At 36.3% G+C, this 22650-nt stretch overlaps 1 protein-coding gene across 4 annotated transcripts in view; it reads left to right on the forward strand.

Annotated features, from left to right (window-relative positions):
• The window catches only part of BRINP3 (BMP/retinoic acid inducible neural specific 3), a 431007-nt gene extending 408959 nt beyond the window's left edge, over window positions 1-22048 (forward strand). For all 4 annotated transcript variants that reach the window (XM_067027571.1, XM_067027570.1, XM_059057529.2 and 1 more), the window contains one exon: window positions 20669-22048. In XM_067027571.1, the coding sequence (XP_066883672.1) occupies window positions 20669-21785 (1117 nt within the window). In that variant the 3' untranslated portion in view covers window positions 21786-22048. The remainder of the gene's footprint in view (window positions 1-20668) is intronic.
• The last annotated feature ends 602 nt before the right edge of the window (window positions 22049-22650 follow it).

Raw genomic sequence — 22650 nt, forward strand, 5'->3', positions numbered from 1 at the left:
AAAGGGATGTTCTACATATCATGTCTGCCTGAGAACCCACAGATTAAAGTGCTTCCTCTACTATTTGTTTTCTGAATAGATGTGGGACTGTCATTTAAACTAATTCATCATTTTCTGTAGTCTCATCCAGAAAATAATGAGGCCAAAGACTAGACATGCTGGATTGCTTCTGTTTTCTAAAAAAAAAAAAAAAAATTAGAAGAAAATACTTGTCTTAGTCAGTATGGGATTGGGATACTATACCATAAATACCATAGATTGAGTGGCTCAAATCCCACACATCTATTTCTCACAGTTCTGGAGGCTGGAAGACTGAGATCAAGGCACTGGAAGACTCAGTGTCTGGTAAGAAATCTCTTTCTGGGTTGTAGATAGCCATCTTTTCACTAAGTCTTTGCATGGTGGAAAGAGCATGAGATAGCTCTCTAGAAACTTTTATAAGGGCACTAATCCCATTAATGAGAGCTTCACCCTCATTATCTAATTACCTCCCAAAGACCTTAACTCCCAATACTATCACATTGGAGATTAGGATTTTAACATATGACTTTTGAGTGAATACAAACATTCCATCCATTTCAATACCTATATTTATTTTCATCCTGATGAACAATATCATGTGAAATAGGGTCAAAGGTTATTGCTTGTGTTAGCATGCTAAGCAAGCCAAGTTTTAGAGATGTAAATTGTCATTCCTTAAAACTTTGTATAAATTTTGCAACATTTAACACATACACAAACCATAGTACTTGCTTATTTCCATAAAAGGTGACATGTGTAAAGACCAGGGACACCCATTCATTTTTTGGTGATACCGTGGTGTAACCATTAACCACATTTATAATTCAGAGCACAGGGCCTTGTAGCCAGCACAAGCAGTGTTCATATAGAGCCATTGCATTGAGGGTATGACTTCTGAGATATTTTGATGAAGGTTACCTAAGCAGGACCCTTGGAAAATGATGTTTCCCTGGTGTTTTTTTCAATGGTCCAGTTTCTGAAACTATAAAGCTCTAGAATCTCCATCCACATTACGTCCTTAAAGATGACCAATTTAAGGATCATAGCCCAGTCAGTCAAGTTACTGAAGAATAATATATAGTTCATATTGTTATTTGGTGACATAGGTGTCATGTGACTTATAATACTTATATAATTTGGTCAGTCAGATTTATTCTTATAGGAAACTTATATGGGAAACCAAATTATTATCATAAACTTTACATATCATAGAATAAGAGAGAATTTTAATTGGCTTTCATTTGTTAGGGAAGAAGAAATTTTTCTTTACCCTTCTAAGTTCTTCCGGATGATATAGGAATTAAACTGACATGAGACAGATTAACAGGAGAAAATCAAACAGAAGTTGAATAATATATATATATATATATATATATATATATATATATATATATATATATATATATATGGGAGACGTGGAGAAAAACTGAGTAACTGGCCAAAATGGCCAAACACCTCACCTAAAATACCATCTTCAGCTAAAGACAAAAGAGGATGTTGGGGTTAGTGGTTTGGGGCTTCAAAGGGGAGGAAGACAGTTCTTATGGAGATAGAAAACTAAATATTTTGTGAACAGATATTTGCTGGGCCATGCAGAAACAATTTTACACAGAGTGGACTCTGATCTCTCTGGTGAAAGCTCCATTCTGGGAACAGGCACTTTATCTAAGTTCTTTAGGCAGCTAAGAACTAAAAAGAAAAACTTCCTGAGTCTTTTGGGCCTTGATTGTTTTCAGCTCAAAATAATCTACATTCCAAAGAGACATTTTGGTGTGTCAAATTTTGCTGCCCTACACATTCCTAATAACATTACGTTTGGATATCTGGATACATTCATGGACACACATATCACTTGCCAAGAGGTCTGAGCCGTCAGACCTCATCATCAAAATGATGAGTCTCATCATTTTGTAAGTACAACTTCATTCCTGGATGATGCTAGATAAACATTGCCGAATATCACTTCACTGAATCCCCACTTTTCTTTGTTCTCATGTTACCATTCCCTTTATTTTGATAGTTTTAAATACTTGTTTATACCATTGACTAGTCTGACAATATATTCTTTTGTTCCAGTTTCTGAAGTGGCAGATACTTTATTTTGGTTTTTTTCAAAATGATATCACATATGTCTTGTCTATAAAGATTAATGATTAAATCAGCACTCTGAGTGCTCCTGTGTACTATCACACACATAATTCACAAGTTCAATAAGATTATTACAATTTGGTGCTTAGTGTAGAGCACTGGTATTCTTATTATAGAATAAACATCATTTCTGTACTACCCATAGTTGCTCAATAATTTGAATGACAAAATATTCTACATAATACTGATGCTTTATACATTATAATTTGCACATTTTTAGATTTCCTTGTGTGGCACATAAAAGCATGATTTTACCAGTTTCTTGTCATTTACTATCAAGATAATTTTTTGTTAATATCTAACCTGTGCCAAGTGCTGTACTAGGCACAAATCTTATCTTGAAGAACCTCATTCTCCTAAAGGAGGGCACAAGGTAAACAGATAATTATAATAAATTATGTTATATACAGAGCTTAGAGTAAATACAGGGTACTATGTGTTGACTGAAAAAAAAAAAAAAACACAATGTAAGAGCTGTGAGTTGAATTTTATTTGTTGACTTACTGAGGACTCTAGTTTGGGAGACAGTCTCGCAGATTAATCTTGAGGAACTGCTCCAAAGAGGTAGGAGGAATGGCCAGTATATATGGTTTTGGCTAGGGAATACATGCAGTCAAGCATACATCTCAATAAAAGGTTACTGCTAGTTAATCAGTTAAAGATTTTAATGCTTTTCTATGTATGGGAAGATGCAAGAATCTAAGTTTGTTGATTTTTTTGTTTTTCGTGAAATATCTCTAACCATCTAAGGGGCCTGTTTTTCCAAAGCACAGAGTACCTTATTCTGTTTTTGTCCTGAATTTCTTTCAGGGTGTACTACTGTCCATCAGTGACTGCAGTGGCCAATGACTTGATCCTTGTAGAACTAGATGGTGGGCAGCAGTCTTTGTTTTACAATCCCTCCCCTTTGGGTCATTAATTCAACAAAGCTTTGGGAAGCATTTCATGACCAATTTGTTCCACAGTGGTAAGAAGGCTTATTCCTAGGTCAGGAAAAGTTTTCATTAATAGGTCACTCAGTGTGCTGTTACTGGTAGCCATAAAAGTCTCTGGACCACCTGTCTTACTAGTCTGTTATGCTCTAGGAAATGATTCTCTCTGTAGCTTCTTCCCAAATGTGGAGTTACACTATTACAACCATTTTAATCTTGTATAAAAATGTATATTTAGTCAATGATTTCCAGTTCCTTAGTCATCATTATTTCTGTCAGAGGCTCAATTATATACTGGGTAATAAAAGAAACAACAATCTTATAGAAGAGGCAGAATTTAAGTAATATAGCTAGTGGCATTAATAAAGCCAAAAGTAAGAAATTAAGCCAAGAACTTCCATTAGGTGCAGCCCAGTATATCCCCAGTCATCTGAGCCAGTCTCTTCCATACCAATTGCTATCTTTAAGGGCCATGATATATTGGCATTTTTCATAAGGCACTCAGCCCAACTTCCTAGTGTCATTATGCTGATTACTCTTAGCATGATTCGATTGTTCCCAGTATAAGGGGAGTTTTAAACTTAAGTGACTGAAGCCTGCTATTACCCATATAAATCTATCCTGTAACTGAGGAAGGGTCCCTCCTAATAAATGAGGCAGTTATGGGTTTTGACTGAAATTTAGCCAGTTGCTCTGATTGAGCTTAAGTAACTTTTAAAGAAAATTCATCCGATGGCCATAATCAGAGCAGGCATGATTATTGGCCAAATGAGGGGACCCACCTAGTAGTATCAATAATGGCTCAGACAGAAGTATAACTTCTTTTTTTAGAATAAATTTCCTAAGGGTCATCCAATCAGAATCTAGGAGCGGAGAAATTCACCAAGGTAACCAGAAGTACTAGACATAGGTAATTGACCATAAACCCAAGAATTGGATTGATTTTTAAACTCTGCATAGGATTGTACACATGATAGAAAAACATTTGATTTATATGCAAAAAGTCCAAGAAATCAAGAATATGCTATAAATAATCATATGGTTCAGGTTCAGCATCTTGGGATAGCTGTCTACTTGTGATGTCATCTTCTTCTTGTCCTGATGTGATTTCTCTTCTGTTTGAGCATTGTTTTTAAGTGAGTTTGAGGTTGTCCTCTCTGTAGACCAGGCTGATGCAGGGGCCTTTTTTAAGTGGGAAATATGAATCCAAAAATCAATTCCCTTCAGTTTTGCTATGTATGAGCTGGTTAAGAGTACCTGATAAGGGTCCTTCCATCTAGGTAGGAAAATGTCCTTTAAATGATGTATTTCCAGTATACATAATCTCCTGGTTACAGGTCATGGAGTATCTGATCTTTTTCCAAAGACAGATTATTGTGATAAGCTTCAGAAACAAGCATAGAGTATCCTTTTAATGATTCAATTAAACCTTACGATAATGCATCATAGTAACAAAATATGGCCTGATTATTTACATAAGTAGTTGATCACATATGTTATTTTAAATTGCCTTTACTGGAACTTTTCATAAGGAATCTCAGATTGAACTTTTAAAAGGCTTCTCAAGGACAGAAAAGCCATGCCAAGGAATTGCCATTGGATTCTGCCTGCAATACCTACAGATTTGGATGGATTCCTCTCTTCTTGAGGTCTGCAAAATATGTTGGGGTTCCTGCACCTGCCAGGAGGTGTCTTTCTTTATTTAGCCGATAAGGCTTCTGGGAACCCTGTGAGCAAAGTACCAGGTTGTTTTTCCAAGGGCCTTTATGGCTCTACAAAGTCCACCTTAGCTCTTTAAAGCTGTCTGCTCATATTTGATTCTATACATATTCTCAAATATGACATTGTAGTCAAACCCATGCTAATATAACCAATGTTTCCAAATTCTGGAGGGATCAGGTAGAGAGAAAAGGTAAATGTTTCAATTCTGTTTACAAAGGTATAATTTATCAAGTTGCTGTAAGTCATAATTAGCTTAAAGGGAAAGGTTTCCTTATTTCTGGGAAAAAAAAAGATTAAAGCCAGTAATATTTCAGACAGAAAGTCATAAAAATTATTATTCAGCCATATGTAACTCATTATTGTTGACCTTTATCTTCTGTTAACAGTTTCATGAAACAATCAGATTTTCCATTAGAATTCTTTGATTTATTATCCAGTTCATTCTTAGGATCTGAAAGTTATCAGAAACTTATACTTGTCAAAAAGTGGTTTCTGTGAATCTTCTAGAAAATGAAGCATTTTTGCAAAAGCATCAGGGTAAAACAATAACTATCTGTAAGTGACAAGACTTAACATGGCATGGTTGAATATCTGATTACAATGCAATTGTCAAAGAAATGTGGTTATTTCTGTGACATATAACCTCTTACAATAATAACTAGAATTATGACTGATAACATTATACCAGGTCATATCCAAATTTTAGAAATTTCTAATAGTTTCTAGAACATTCTTATTAATAACATTTATCCATACAACATAACCTAAGAAGGTTTATTACCACTCATCTGACAATGCTTTCCATCTAATTTAACATGCCAAATGAGGCTACTTAATTTAATATCTCTCTTTGAGATGTTTCAGGGCCCTGAAACATCCCAGAGTTAGCTAGAGGTCAGAAGAACTTTATTTAGAATTTGATTTGGGAAGTTAGTCAAAGATATCAAAAGGTTTTAAAACACTTGGCCACGTAGGATTATAGATCACTGTGAAACAATACTTAGTTATTCACTTAATCAAAATGACAATAAAATATTTCAAAGGCAAATACAGGAAGTTATAACAGATTACTTAAACAGTGAAGAAATTTACAATCTGTTATCAAAAGCAGATAAATATCCCAAGAAGTCTTGTCCTCTTAACAGAGAGAAAACCACATTCTACTTTTGCACCACCTTACCTTTAATATTAAAATTTATTTACTCAAATTTATTCTAAATTAGCCAGTCCTGACCACACATTAAACTCTTTTCCCATCGTCTCCTTTCCACAAACCTATAACTTCCTTTTTTACCTTCAGATTGTCTCTTTTTGTCATTTTAGCCTCTTTTTAGGACAAAATTTCTTTCTTTTCACTTTACAAAATGCATTTCCATTCCTTATACCTACTTTATTCCTTGCATACAAAGATGTTTTACTTTTTAATTTTTAGTGATTTTAATTAGAAATCTTAACCTTTAAAACCTGAATCTCCAGTGAAAACTAAGAAGTAAGCAATTATAAACTGTCTTTTACATTAGCATTCTGTAGAATGACAAACTTATAAATACTATTCATAATTTCAAAAACATGTACTTTCTTATAGAAAATGTCTCAGTTTGGCACCAAACATATTTATTAATAGTCATAAATAACTTTAGTTTCTTTGTAAGAGCCTATGCTCAGTAATTAATGTTTCAGTATCTTATTTTACTTGGGAATCTAGATATTCAATAAATTTCCATCATTTAACTTAATTTAGCAAAATTCTAAAGTTTCAAGTTACCAAAAGTCTGGGGAAACTATTCTTAAGTAGACCCACCATAAAACATAATTATTCTTAAAGAGTTCATCTAAAAGCTCTTACTCCATTTATGTCTATTTAATTCACTTGTTCCCAACAATTATATTTAGATTACCCATGAAAACTTCATGAGACATTGGACCAAACCAGCCACCATCCCCCATTTTTTTGCTAACAAATTTTGTAATAGAGATAATGCGAACTTATTTGAGTTTTAGTAAACCTAGGTACAATAAAAGTACTATACTTACTGTTGATGACTCTTAAGACCTGTCTATATGAATTAAGCCAACAAACTTAAACTAACTTTAATACCAAATATTAATTTAATACTGAATAATTCCCAGATCACATGAACCTGAAATTCATTTGGGTTAGTTTCTGTTGTTTCTGCGAATTTATATAAGCACTTATTTTCTCTTAAGTTATTAAATAGAACTCATTTACAATTAATTTTGGCAATACCACCCAAAGGTAGAAACATATATTTATAATGTATTGATACATACACAGACATACATACATCCAGATAGACACAAAGAGAGATCTCATAGTTTCCATTTTTAAAACTTAGTTATGAATCAGGTATTACAATATAAAACTCACTAGTTTATGAGTAACAATTAGAATAAGTTAAATTTACTTGTTGAAGTTTAAAAGGCCTCTTTTCCCTTTTTTATTTTAACTTAATCTCAGGAATTGGAGATGGTCTAGGTCAGAGTTCAATGACGTGAACAACATTTACAACTCAAAGGCACAGTGAGGGAAATGCAAGCCTCCTAGAAGGACTTTTGTTCCCTTAGGGTCAGAATTTTGAAAAGATGTTTTATCAAGCTGCACACACACAAAAGCCAGTTTGGGAAATGCTAAAAGAGCTCCATGTTGGCCATTTCAAGGCAAGATATTCTTAGTTCCCAGTAAACAGAGCACTTGCAAGAATAAGCTCCTTACGTATTGTGTTAGTTGGTGATTGGCTATCTGACTTCCCTCTGTCTTGTTCAGGAGTCTTTATTCCTCATTTTAAAGTTGGTTTGTCAGAATGAAATTAGTATCGAAAACTGCGTGGTAGGCAGTTGTGCTGTTTGTGAGCTTAACTCCTGTACGTATTACCCTCGAATTGAGTTATTTCAGCAATTTTATGTCTCAGTTTCTGGTTTCTCCCTCTGGCAGTCTAAAACCATCACGGGTGCTCGGAGCGATGCATGGCAGGTCCTTTCGCGCGCTTCCCTAGACAGGCGAGTTTTTTTAAATTAATGAGTGGCTTTCCCTATGAGAGTGCTGCATGGTTTGAGGACTTGCCTCCACCACTCCCACACTTTTCTCAGTTGCTTGAGAAAGCTGTACCGATTGGGAAGAGCTGTGGCCCTTACCTTTGGAGCTGAAAGCTCTCATATGGTATCTTCAATTTATTCCAACTAACCCTGTTTAAAATAGCCAATTCTAACAAAGGCATCAGATCAGCCTCCTACCTAATAACCCAGTCCAAACCTCCTCAGCGTCTTTCAACTGAGCAAAGTCTTGTCAGTGTCTTTCAACTGGGAAATCCAGATACCTCTTCTTGAACTTAAGTCCCGGGGAAACCTAGTCCTCATAGCAAGGAGTTTAGCGACCACTGAATAAAGCCCACGAGTGTCAGCCAAGATGGGAGATCTGAGACCAGGAATGACTCACCCAATTCATCTGGACTCACCAAGGAGGTGGACGGGCATGGGGGCCCTTGTTGGTACCAAGGACCCGGATGTTTGTAGAGTTCAGGTGAAGGAGAGCAGTCTGCTCTGAGTCCTTCGTGCTTGTCAAAACTGTTGACTGAAAAAACAAAAACAAAAACAAAAACCCACCCACACTATTTAAGAGCTATGAGTTGAGTTTTATTTAGGGTCTTACTGAGGACGGTAAGCCAGGAGACCAACTCTCAGATAGCCCTGAGGAACTGCTCCAAAGAGATAAGAAGAAGTGGCCAGATATATGTGATTTTGGCTAGGGAAAACATGCAGTCAAGCACACATCTCAATAAAAGGTTACTGCTTGTCATGAACATTAGATATCTCCATTAATAATTTTAGTGTTTTTCTGTGCATGGAAAGATGCAAGAATCTGGGTTCATTTTTACTTTTTCTGAGAGAACTCTAATTATCGAAGGGACCTGTTTTTCCAAAGCACACAATGCCTTATCCTGGTTTTTGTCCTGAATAATTAGAGGATTAGGTTTTATTTTAATAGGTAAAATTGCAATTTGAATAAACTCATCTTTGCTGGAGAAATATCTGTCAGTTTCTTTGTTTCAGGTCAACATTTGTCTGTAAATACCAATGATGCGGGCTGTCTCGGGATTTGTTTCCATCAATTGCTTTGTCTCTTTGCTCTGAATGGTATTTGCTCGCTGGTTCACAATTCTCATAGCTACATATTTTTATTGGGTATCGTAGATGATAGTATATATTGACTCTGAAGTATGTTATTTTATTGGAACAAGGTTGATTTTTAACTTGGCAGGCAGTTTTATTATTTGTTGACTACATTGTCTTTGCAGATATTTTGTTTAACATTTTATTACAGTGAGTCTGTCCCAGTTCACCACTTAGTTTAGGGCTCATCTTTAGTCTTGTGACAGTCTTTACTACAAAGACATGGCTTTTCTGGCCTTTGAATGTGTTTACCAAACCACTCTACTTTGGAGATATCCAAACTGCGAACACTGTCTCATCCGTGATAGGCGAGAAATCCACCTTTATTAAGCTCTGCAGATCTTGCAGCTTTTGCTGTCTGATCGGCTTCTCAAAGTTTGTCTCACAATTGTAGAGTTTAGGAGTCAGTCATGGATTTGAGGGGAATTTGTTCAGGGCTTTCTCTCTTTTTTGTTTGCTTCTTTCAGAATTATCTTCCGCAATTTACATCTTCTCTGGCGACTCCCCATTTCCATCCGGCACACACCACGCCTGTAAGAATGTCGCTTCTGACTGAGTGCCGCCCTCCCCATGCCCAGATTGGGGAGCGTCCTTAGGGCAAAACCAGGGGACTGCGACCCTCAGCTTCTCCATTGCTGCTGCTCCCTTCCTTTAGGTTCAAAACTCATTTCGCTTGTGACTGTTTGGGACTTTCTGTAACTCCTTTAACTAGTGCTTCTTTCTATTTTGCTCACATTTTATAAATTATTATTGGGAGGGTTCATTGAGGACAAGCTACTCTAGTATTACTGATTTTCAACTAAAAAAAGAAACACTGAAGGAATTGTTGTTGGAGTTGCATTAGATATAGAAATACATTTGTGGAGAATTGATATCTTTCCTAATGAGGCTTTCTATTTGTGAATATTGTGAATGTAACTGCATTGATTTACTTATGCTTCAACGTCTTTTAAATTTTTTTAATACTTTTATGTCTCGTTACCTCTAATTTTTGTTATTTATAACAAAAGTTTGTTACATATAACCAGAACTACACGTTAAGTATGATATGAATAGGTATGTATTTCTATTTTTTTAACCTTGGAATTTTTTGTGCTTCATGAATCTCAAGATTTATGTATTTCATCGATTCTGAAGAATTCTCACTTACTATAATTTTATATCGAATCTCCCCTATTTTCTCTGTTTGCTGCCTCTGGAACTCTGATTAGGTGTTTGTCAGTTTTTGTAACATAATCCTCTAGATATATTTTATATTTTCAATCTCTTTTCCTCTCTGTGGTGTATATTCTCAGTATTATTATCTCATTTATCTTTAATTCACCAATTTTGTGCTCAGCTTAGCTAATCTGCTGTTTTACATTTTAATAAGGTTTAAATTAAAATCATCATGATTAGCATCATGTTAGTTCCTTTGTTCTTCCAGATTTGTTTTGATAACCCCTGGTGCCTCTCTCATAGTTTACTTTACCTTGAAATTATTTAAATATGTTCCTGATGATTGACTTTAATATCAAATCATTCCAATTTCTGTAGTTTGTGGTGTTAAGATTATGCCTTTTGGACATTTTTGATCTTGGGACACTGATTCCTCTTTTTTTTTTTTTTTCTACTGTGAGTTCATGGTCAAAATAATTTCATCTATATTGATTCTTCAAGTCCTTCATAAAATGTAAAGGATGTGCATTCCTTTAGAAAGTATATATTTCATTTTGCCGCAATAAAACAATTTGGAGCACTTTAAAATAAGTTATTATTTTCATTGGTGTTTTTGAATTTTTAGATTATGTACTTTCTGAAAAAAACTTTGAATTTGTAGATTATGTATTTTCTACTAACAGTGAGGTCAGGGCAGGCACTCATTTTGCTCTCTTCCTTTTCTAGGCCTTTCTGTTAGTTTACTTGTTGGTTTGTTGTGTTTTTAAGCTGACTCTTTCTTTAAGTGCGTAGTCTCAGTCCTCGCAGCTTCTTAGAGCAGGCCTCCGATTCAACTTCTTCCCCTTCAGGTGTCCTGGACTTTGTTTCCTATACCCAACCCAGCCAGCAAAACCTCTAGATCAGGTACACCCACATCTTCCTACATATTTATTCTTTTAGTTCAATTTCAGCCTCTGAAATTTACTCCATATTTTTCTCCACATCATAAATGCATTTAAAAATTTTTTGCCGGAATTATTTGGCATTTTGTGTTGAGGAGTTTTTAAAAGCATTTCCTCTGACATTTTTCCATAAACATAAATCCGTAATTCAACTCTGCTTTAGCAATTTGGTTTAGCGGGGTTGCATGGGAAGAAATTTTGCTAGTCTCTAGGGATTCCAATGAAACGACATTCATTTTCTTTCTGAGGAACCTATATGCCAACTATGAAAACTAACCTGTAAAAATGATAGTTATTATAATGAATGGTATACTTTAGTTGAAATAGTGAAATAAGAATCTATTAAACAATAATATATGGCTGTACGTGGCTTAATTACAAATACGGTAATATAGATAAATAATATACTCATTCAAAGAATTAAGTTGTTTTAAGTAGGATTATTAAGAAAAACTATTTACAGTAAAAATGATTCAGTTTGCATCTTGAACTGGCTAAGCAGAGGAGAAAGGACATTCAACTCTGTAACAAGAAAATTCATTGTGGTTGAAATTGAGCTGGCGTATTTAGGGAGGGGAACAGGGAGAGCCTAAATGGAAAACGTACTTTATAGAGTACTGAAAGCTAAGTTGTCTGATTGTAAAGGGTTTTAAAAGTTAGGCAAAATATATATATTATATGAAAGATATTGGGTGCCATGCAATAAGAAATAGGTCAATTTTAGGAGGATTAGCTTGGAGGTACACAAATGTAATAAAATGACAAAAATAGCAGGTACAGGACCTCCAGAAACTAAGTTTTACTTTAGTTGAGACAGGAAGGGATGAGTTATATCCATCATTGTAGATAACAATCATGGTTGTATTAGGAGAGAAGAAAATGAGTTCAGAGACATTCAATTTGGAGAGATGCTTATCACACAAATGCAGGCATAACATAGACAGTTCATACCATAATTGTGTTCATGGTTATATGACTAGAGGGACGTTGAATTTGGACAAATTATAGTTTCTTTATTTAATTGAAAAATATGCTTTAGATATAAATAGTGTCACTTTTAGAAACATTAAAATTTGATTAAATTATTTAAATGATAGTTTAATTTGTTTTCAAGTTTTCAGTGCCCAACAAGAACATTTTATTGTTTTTTTCTAAATTGATGAGAAATTGGTTATGAAATATACTTTAAAGAAACAGAAATTAGGTAAATAAGACAATTTTTGAAAGTTTATCACTCACTGGATATCAGAAAATCATATGAATTACCAAAAATAATAAATACAACCAAGGAATTAACACTTTAGCCTTGAATTTGCTTCTTTAGTGTATCTTTTTTTGTTCATTAATTTATTCATTCATGTCAAATTTATATTTAGCTTGAAATATTAGGGTCAGAGATGAACAGATCTGTGAAAGATAAAATGGTCTTTTCATAAATTTTATTTTAAAATATTCTATTTATATTGTTTAGCTTTTCAGATTTGGATTCATCATACACATATTTTAAGACTAATAGGTTCAAAAGGTTGTAATAGCAAAATGTAAGCATAAGCACTGTAAACTGATTTACGTATGTTATGATAATAAAATGATGAAGTAAAAATATATATCTTTTCCCTCACAGCATGTATAATGTAATGAGGGATACAGATGATTGGGTAATAATGACTTGGTACAATGAATATTATGGTGGGTGAAAATCAGGATGTTATAAAAGCACATAGGAGAGACCTGATTTACTCATATTTGCCGAGTAATTGCATTTGTGTCAATATTCCTCAATTACAATACTTAATAGACTGAACTTGCACATAATACATACTTTTCAAGTCTTTTTAACTTAACATCTAATGTGATTTAGTGGGCAAAATATTTTGATTTTTGGTAATCTTTGGAGGAAAATTAGAGACGTGGACTCTATTTTTTTTTTTTTTTGGATGATATATTCCCTTTATGTCCAGTAAAGTAATTGTGTTCTTCATGTGCCTCACATTTCATACCCTGAATGTTGACTTTTTCTTTCCATATTTTATAAGTAGAAGGAAGACATATCTATTGATTTTTCTTGAACTATAGCATTAAATGCAGCACAGATGTGGACAAAATGTTTCAGTAGCTAAGAAGTAAGCAGATTTTTCTGTGTACACCATTCAACCAAATGAATTACAGATTAGTGGCACCGAAGCTTTTTGGTTTGATGTAGTTCCACTTATTACTTTTTTGCTCTTGTCTTTTGTGCTTCGTCATATCCCCCAAATTGTTGGGAGTAATAAAGACCAGGATGTACTTTCAGTTCTCCCACTGACCAGCTATTTGACCTTCTATAAGTTCTAATTATCTAAGCTTTTTACAACTTATGTCCTTAAATATCGATTGGGATAACAAGGGTCCTTACTTCAAGGAGTAGTGAGAACTGGGAGAATTAAGTGAAATAAGGCCTGTAAAAAGACTGTGCACATGAGAAAACCTCAATGAATGTTACCTCAGCTAATATTATCTTTAAAATACGACCTACATCTTCAACTGCTTCACTCACTGTTTCATTGTCGTCCTGCAAGCCAAAAGTTTTAGTAGATACTTGAATTCAAGTTTATAAAAATAAAATGTGTATGTATATATCCATCTATAGGTTTATAGATGTGTATCTATATACACATGTGATACATATACATACATATGCTTCTTTGGGAGACTCATAACCAAGGGACCTTTGACAATGATATTCTTTTTCTTAGGATGTGATACAGTCTTGGTCGTGTTATCAATAACTAGGTCTATTTGATAAAAGGGAAATGCAGAGATAAAGAGTAAGATTATGCATGTAATACACAAACTGTTGAAGATAAAATGAAAATTTCCATTTCCTGGAAGAAAATAGCATGTGTAATAAAGAAACTACATATGATGCTATTTCTTTAAAAGATAACAATAGTAATAACAGTGATCATAAAAATAAGCATTTCCATTTATTTACCATTTATTCTGTGCACAGGCACTCTTTAAGGGCTTTTCCAGAATTGTGCTTTAATTCTTAAAACAACCTACATTTTATTCCCAATTTCCATATGAGTTAAGGGAAACAATATTCAAAGTTGATAGTTTAGCTCCCAAAAGTGGATTGAAGCCAATAGAGTGGGCTGTCACTCAAGTGCCTAATTTTATTTAATAATTAAAAGTTATTTTATCTTTGATGCTGTCCAGCATGGAAATAAATATTTTTTTCCTAAAGTCATTTGTTAAGCATTTTTCCTCACTATTGAACACACATTATAAAAAAAATAGACTTGTTTCTCTGAGTCTGTCTTCATTGTAATACTTAATAGATATATAACTGAGAAAGTCATTGAAACTCTGAGCCTCAGTATTTTTCAAATTTTAAAATGGGTTTAAGTTTTACAAGTTACTGTGAAGAATTAAAAATAACAAATACAGGGCTTCCCTGGTGGCGCAGTGGTTGAAAGTCCGCCTGCCGATGCAGGGGACACGGGTTCGTGCCCCGGTCCGGGAGGATCCCACATGCCGCGGAGCGGCTGGACCCGTGAGCCATGGCCGCTGAGCCTGCGCGTCCGGAGCCTGTGCTCTGCAATAGGAGAGGCCACAGCGGTGAGGCCCACGCACCTCAAAAAAATAAAAAAATAGCAAATACAAAGTGGCTGGCCCATGATATGAGAGAAATTCACTAAATAGTTAATTATTATTACTGTAACACCGTAGAATTTGTTAAAGTAGGCTTTAGTGTTTGGTCTATTCTTCTGTGTGTGTGTATGCCGAAAATTTCTCTTGCAGGGTTTGCAAATTTAGCGTATACGGTGGCCACAAGGCCCCCAATGCGTGTTAATTCAAAGCCATCTGCTGCTGCCCTCTTCTCTACAGAAATTTTAACTTTTCCCTATCTTCTTCCGGACATATTCTTACAGCTTGATAGCTAACTGGTATTTAAAGAGCCCCTGATAGTGGTTTTGGTTGTTAATTTTCATACATAGGAAACTAACAGCTTCTGTGTACAAAACATTTGTCCAGGACTGCTTATTTTATTTTATTATTTTATTTTATTTTAGGCCTGAAAAAAACATTTTATTAAAAGTACATCAGCTTTACCTGATATTTAAAATACTATTGGTATAATACAAGGAGAAAAATGGTTGCTAAATATAATACAATCGACTTCTGGCTGAATCTGTTTACCACTCTTTACTGCACATAGAATAAATTTAAAACCTAAACAATACTCTGGCTGTACTGGCTCTCATTTAGTTCCTTAAAACAAAACCTTTCCTACCTCAAGTCCTTTGCAAGTATAGTTCTCTTAGTGCAATGCTCTTTGCTTTGCCAAGACTGGTTTTTTCGGTAGGACTGCATATTTTAAAAAGAGCTTCCTGAGCCCTACTCCTAGGGGTTCTTATAGTATGTCTGGGGTGGGGTCCAGGAATCTGTTTTGCCAAATCCCATTTAACATTGTCGGCTGAAAAAAATGCACAATCTGAGAGCTGTGAGTTAAGTTTTATTGGGGGCAAAATGAGGACTATAGCCTGGGAGACAGCATTTCAGATAGTTCTGAGAAACTGCTCTGAAGAGGTAGGGGGGAAGGTCAGTGTTATATATGATTTTAGTGAAGGGGGGGATACACACAGTCAAGCACACATTGTGGCAGATGCTGTCTGCTAGTCACCAGGAGCAGACGTCCCCATGAAGGATTTTAGTGCTTTTCTAGATATGAGGAGATGCAAGAATTGGGCTCATGAAATCTTCTCCTGGGGCTTCCCTGGTGGCGCAGTGGTTGCGAGTCCGCCTGCCGATGCAGGGGACGCGGGTTCGTGCCCCGGTCCGGGAGGATCCCACATGCCGCGGAGCGGCTGGGCCCGTGAGCCATGGCCGCTGAGCCTGCGCGTCCGGAGCCTGTGCTCCGCAACCGGAGAGGCCACAACAGTGAGAGGCCCGCGTACCACAAAAAAAAAAAAAAAAAAAAATCTTCTCCTGAAAATATCTAACTATCTGAACACCTGTCCTGCCAGTATTTCCCAGAGCACAGAGGGCCTCTTTCCCGATCTCCACCTTGAACTCCTTTCAGAGGGTGTTGAAGGACAGCAGCTGCAGTGGCTAGGGACTTAATCCTTGTAGAACCAGATGGCAATTGCCATCTGGGATGGAATTTGTTACATCATTTCATCCTGACAACAGATCAACCGGTGAACTCAGGGTGAGCCATTGAGGTTCAGAAAGCTGTACACATTCCCCAAGGCCATGCAGAATCAAAATCTGAACCAGTGTTTCTTTGAATTCTAAAACTTCACTCAAAGTTAAAGAGGCTAAGTGACTTGTCCCAGGTCACCAGGTGAAGTCTGACCTAGAAATCCGGTGCTCTTTCTCCCAGTCTAGTGCTCTTTTGACACTCACATAACATGTGTCCTGTAGAGAAGAGCAGATTTTAAATACGTAGAGAATATTACAGATTAAACAGAGACAACTGAACTTAATGTATGTCTAATCTTCTTAACTTAGTTTGCTACCTGATTTTTCAAATAAAAACAGGCTATAGGCTTTTTAGCTAATTATATTTTTTCCAAAAGTTTAACTTAACTCTGGAAAGTATTTTCCTTTCTGTAACACTATCATCTTAAAGCTTTTTTAGAAATGATTTTCAAGTGCACACTTACTTCCTGATGGAAAAGGAGTTCCTATACCCCTTGAATTGTTCCATATCATTGTCATTCTCAAGTCAATGGCTTTAATACTGTCTTCCCCTAGTTTCTTTCTTCTGTTCTTCTATAATCTGTATAGTTCCTTCACTTTAATTTCTTTCTCTCTCCCGCCCTCCTTACTCCTTCTCTCCCTCCTTTTTCCTTCCTTTCCTACTTCGTTTAGTAAATATTAATTGAAGTGTTATTAAGTCGATGTCAGGAACAAGACCACATGTTTGATAAAAAGAAACAAACCTACCTGCCTGTCAGGAGTTCATCTTTCAACAGTGCATCCTCTATCCTAGCCCTAGTAGATCCTAAATAGTTTATGTGAATAAAAGTTATATATGAGAATAGAAAATGTAGCATTACTTTGTTTTACTACTTAGGCATAAAAGGAAAGAGTTTAAAAAAGATACTTGCTACCACCTAATTTTAATGTTGAAGACATTTCTCTTCCAAAAAATGTTTAGATTTAAAAAGAAAAACAGTTAAATTGTACTTTGTCAGAGGGGAAAAAAAAAAGTGATCTTTTGGGTAAGTGAATAATCCATGTACAATCCTGAAATTTGCTGTTTTCTATTTCTGACCACTGCCTTCACCAAGATTTTACAAGGAGTAAAGACTAATTATCGAAATGTGTTCTTTTAAAAATCTATTCCCTACTTTTGCAATGCACTAAAACAGTCAAAAGGGGGGAGGACTTCCCCCAAAAAATGGGGGGAAGGACAAGACGCGGGAAGGAAGAAAATCCATGTGTCAGCTCTTCTGTCTCAGCGAACAGGAGCTTTGACAGCACACCCAGTTATGAATATTCATACATGACAAGCTGAGCCCCACGAAGCTGGGACACATTCCTTCAGTAATTCATCTGTGGGGACGTGAAAAGGATTGGAAAAGACTGAAAGCTAGAAAATCCATTGCTTCTCTAATGTGTCCAAATGAGTCTTTCTATGGTGCCCTAGTTTTGTGAGCTCTGCCTTCAGCCTTAGGTCTATTATTTCATTTTTTTGTTTGTCCTTACAATTTGGAAACATGATGAGAGCTTACAGTGAGAGATGAATTGACTCAGGGAATTTATGCTTTGGTTCTAAGGAAGAAAATAGAATTTTCAATCTGATAGCATATATATTTTATATGCGTTATAGTAGATAGATATAAATAGAACTACAGAAAGAAAGGAGAGTAAGGGAGAGAGAAGAGAAAGAAAGAAAGAAAAAACAAGCAGGCAAGCGAGCAAGAAAGGAAGGAAGGAAGAAAGAAAAATGGAAAGAAAGGAGGGAGGGAGGAAGGAGAAGGAGAAAGACAGAGAAGTAGAGAAAGAGAGAAAGAAGGCAAGAGGGAGAGAGATTAATTCATTGAGAGCATATTGAAGAAATAAATATATCAGTAACTGCAGAAAGAACAAGTCAACAATAATTTCTATATTCTGAGGCTGAATACAGAAATAATGAATCAGGCTCTTTCCTCAACCAGAAAAAGGAAACTTTTTGCACACTTATTCTGCAGCAAGAAAACAAGGAACCAGAGGAGAGGAGGAGAGATGCTCATATAGAGATGTATGGCTCACAAAATGCCAATCATTCCTATTTCACAACCCCGGGCATCCTCCCGGGAGAGTTTTCCTGAGAACTTATTTTTAACGTATCTTGAGAAAGTTAGAAATGAATTTTACAGGTGTAGTTTCCCAGTCAGTGTTTTTCAGTGTAAGAAATAATTCAGAGGAAAATGTCTCATGTTTTGGTTGGGTTTTATTTGGTTTTACCTTTTATTCTGGGTCTAGAGAAAACAGTTCCATTTAGGGAATCTGGAAAAGAAAGGTTTTTTAAAATATATGTTTTACTAAGATTTTTCTATAGATTTAATTGTGTGCAAATGTCAAAGTGTATGTTGTGAAACTCCACTTCCTACAACTTGGGAGTTAGGTCTTTAAAACTGTATTCAATATGCAGTTTAGGGCTTTAATTTTCACTGAAAAATATGCTTCTTGAGAAAATGTTCCTTTAATTCAACTATGCCTTTGATCTAATATTCATTAAGTATGAGAAGCATTCTGCTAGGCATGGGATATAAAGCTATAAGCAAAGCACATATGATTCTGGCAAGCTGAATATTATATTTAATGGGATAAATGGAGTATAAACAAGTAAGTACACAATATAACATTTTAAGTGGAAAAAGGCACTATGAATAAAAATAAGTAAATGTCATGAGAGGGAATTAAGGAGTTATTGAAGTTATTTGGAAAAACAGGGAGGAGCTTACTTTAAAAAAAAAAAAGTGTTATATTGCAAAGGGGAATGAGCAGAGACCAAAAATGAATAAACAAAAATGAATATATAGCTCATATATGGTTCTGAATGTGATAATAAATTGTTTTTATTGATTATTTACACAGATCAATACCTGTATTTTACCAGCATATACAAATTCTTTAAAATGGCAGTTAATAAGTCTAAAGGATTGAGTACGATATATACAATTTGTAGAAAACCTCATATGTACTGAATAATGAACACTGGAAAGGCATAAGAATACCAAAAAGAGACACAATTTTCAGTGTCTACTGTGACACATGCTCTACACAATTGTCTAAACACATGCATCCAGTCTGAGCCTATTTCTCACAAGAACTCAATATGGAAGATATCACTAACTTAGGCCATTCAGCTCTTCCATGATCATGCAGCTAGTATGAGAAAGCAGCAAGATAAAAGCAAAGACTTATCTGATTACACGGCCACACATTTTTCCTTCATTATTTTAACGAGATTTTATTTATTTATTTTTTATTTATTTATTTTTTTTATTTATTTTTTTTTTGATATGTGGGCCTCTCACTGTTGTGGCCTCTCCCGTTGCGGAGCACAGGCTCCGGACGTGCAGGCTCAGCGGCCATGGCTCACGGGCCCAGCCGCTCCGCGGCATGTGGGATCTTCCCGGACCAGGGCACGAACCCGTGTCCCCTGCATCGGCAGGCGGACTCTCAACCACTGCGCCACCAGGGAAGCCCTTTACCGAGATTTTAAACACACTAAAAGGGTTTGAATAATGTGGGAAAACAGGAAAAGTAAGATCTTAAATTTGCATCATGATTAGACTGATTTCTGGATATAAATAATGTTAACGATCCAAATCAAACACATTCAACTAACACACTTAACCCTTAACAAGAGAACTTGTAGTTAGTTTTAATGAGATATTTCCAACAATTTTCTTGAGCAGACCATAAGGATAAAAATCAAATATGTTTTAATAATATTTTCCCTCTCAGTGGGTACTTGTTCTTTCAATGTTGATGAAACCGTAGCATTTAAATCCACTGATTGACAATTTAAAGTTTCTTGTTTTTCTCTCATTTTTATTTCACTTTCTATTTAGGCTTCCTGCAGCATTCGTGCTCCGTGAAACTAAGCGTGAATGAATAAACACTCGTCATTCGTACACTCTAATTCTACTCTAGACATTTGATGATAAAACCATTTTTATTTCCCATTGTTGGATATGATTTTTCAAAACTATAACCAACCCATTTATAGCCACGGTCAGCTTCCAAGTACACTAGTGAGATGCCAGGCAATGTCTTCAGAAGGTGTTTCATGTCGTTTTCCCGTTCAAATCAAGTGTATCCATCGTTAATCTTGTACAGTGATGAACGAAGAAATATATACACAATACTTAAATATATGAATATTATATGTGTATATATCTTTTCAATTATGGTGGGTTTTTTTTTTTAACTATCACAGTTAAACAACTGACTGGGAAGGACCTAAGAACGTGATAGTGACGCTTTCAAACCTAAGGTAACTTGATTGCAGGGCACACAGACACAGATGCCTTTGTGTTTATATAGATTCCTTTTGTTTTCTGTTCTTAGAACCTCAACCTACTGGCTCACTCGCATCCAGTCTTTTCTCTACTGCAATGAGAATGGGCTCCTGGGCAGCTTCTCGGAAGAGACGCACTCGTGCACGTGTCCCAACGACCAGGTGGTCTGCACGGCCTCCCTGCCCTGCACGGTGGGCGACGCGTCCGCCTGCCTCACCTGCGCCCCTGACAACCGCACCCGCTGCGGCGCCTGCAACACGGGCTACATGCTCAGCCAGGGGCTCTGCAAGCCCGAGGTCGCCGAGTCCACCGATCATTACATCGGCTTCGAGACCGACCTGCAAGATCTCGAGATGAAGTACCTGCTGCAGAAAACGGACAGGCGCCTAGAGGTCCATGCCATCTTCATCAGCAACGACATGCGCCTCAACAGCTGGTTCGACCCGTCCTGGCGGAAGCGGATGCTCCTCACCTTGAAGAGCAACAAGTACAAGTCGAGCCTGGTCCACATGATCCTGGGTCTCTCTTTACAGATCTGCTTGACGAAAAACAGCACCCTGGAGCCGGTGTTGGCAGTTTACGTCAACCCCTTCGGAGGCAGCCACTCTGAGAGCTGGTTTATGCCTGTGGATGAAAACAGCTTCCCTGACTGGGAGCGGACTAAGCTGGACCTCCCCCTGCAGTGTTACAACTGGTCGCTGACGCTGGGCAACAAGTGGAAGACATTTTTTGAGACAGTGCACATCTACCTGAGGAGTCGCATCAAGTCAAACGGCCCCAACGGCAACGAGAGCATTTACTACGAACCTCTGGAGTTTATCGACCCTTCGCGGAACCTGGGTTATATGAAAATCAATAACATTCAAGTGTTTGGCTACAGCATGCACTTTGACCCGGAAGCAATTCGGGACCTGATTCTGCAGCTGGACTACCCCTATACTCAGGGATCCCAGGACTCAGCACTTTTGCAGCTTCTAGAGATAAGAGACCGTGTAAATAAACTCTCGCCACCCGGTCAGCGTCGTCTAGATCTTTTCTCTTGCTTGCTTCGTCACAGACTCAAGCTGTCTACTAGTGAGGTGGTGAGGATCCAATCTGCTCTGCAGGCGTTTAATGCCAAATTGCCAAACACAGTGGATTATGACACGACCAAATTATGTAGTTAACCTTAAATAGCAAGCACAACCCAAAATCTTGAAGGAGTTTTTACAGTGCTTTTGTGGAACAGTTTATGTTTGGAAGAGTAAATTTAAATTGTCTTTTCAATATCTGTCTTATATCCGTCAATAACATTGGATGGCAATTTACACCCATGAACTTGCTGACAATGAATATATTATACCGCAGTTTTGGTTTCTGAATGAAATAAATACTCACACCAGTCTAGAAGACATTCTACTTTTTACAATAAATTTCATTTGTAATTTTATATGTTCCGTGGCAATGCTTTTGTGCATTACATCCTCTAGAGGGAACATAAAAAGATACCAATAAAATTTTGTAGCTGAACAGTTATTAAAAAGAAGTGCTGTGGGATTGCTTTTTTCCATGAAATGAGTTCTATTTTGATATAGCTTGTTAGAACCTGGGGGAAATTCCCCAAGATTTTTTAATTGAAACACATGAAGGTCCCTTTCAACAAAATGTAGGGAAAACTCAACTAGGTGGAATGCTTAGCATTCAGTTGTATTTTTATGGTTAACAGCGTAATGGCAGTACTTTATTATCGATACTTATAAACCATTCCTAGAGACACCATCATTATTAAAACAAACATAAACTTATTTCGCAGCTAAACATCAGAACATTTTGGCAAACATACAGAAAAGTCAGTGTGATTATAGACACATCGTGGAGAAAGTAAACCCTTAATTTCCTTAGCGACTTGCTCTGTCATCCTCTTTCGACATTCTAACAGCCAACAGTCGGCATACTCTGCACAATCATTTTCATTTCAAGTGCTGGAAACCTAGTTATTCCAACACTGTACCAATGTCAATAAGATAACATTTCTAGAATTCACAAATTGTA

Source organism: Kogia breviceps, chromosome 1 (assembly GCF_026419965.1).
Source record: "Kogia breviceps isolate mKogBre1 chromosome 1, mKogBre1 haplotype 1, whole genome shotgun sequence".
NCBI classification, from domain to species: Eukaryota; Metazoa; Chordata; class Mammalia; order Artiodactyla; family Physeteridae; genus Kogia; species Kogia breviceps.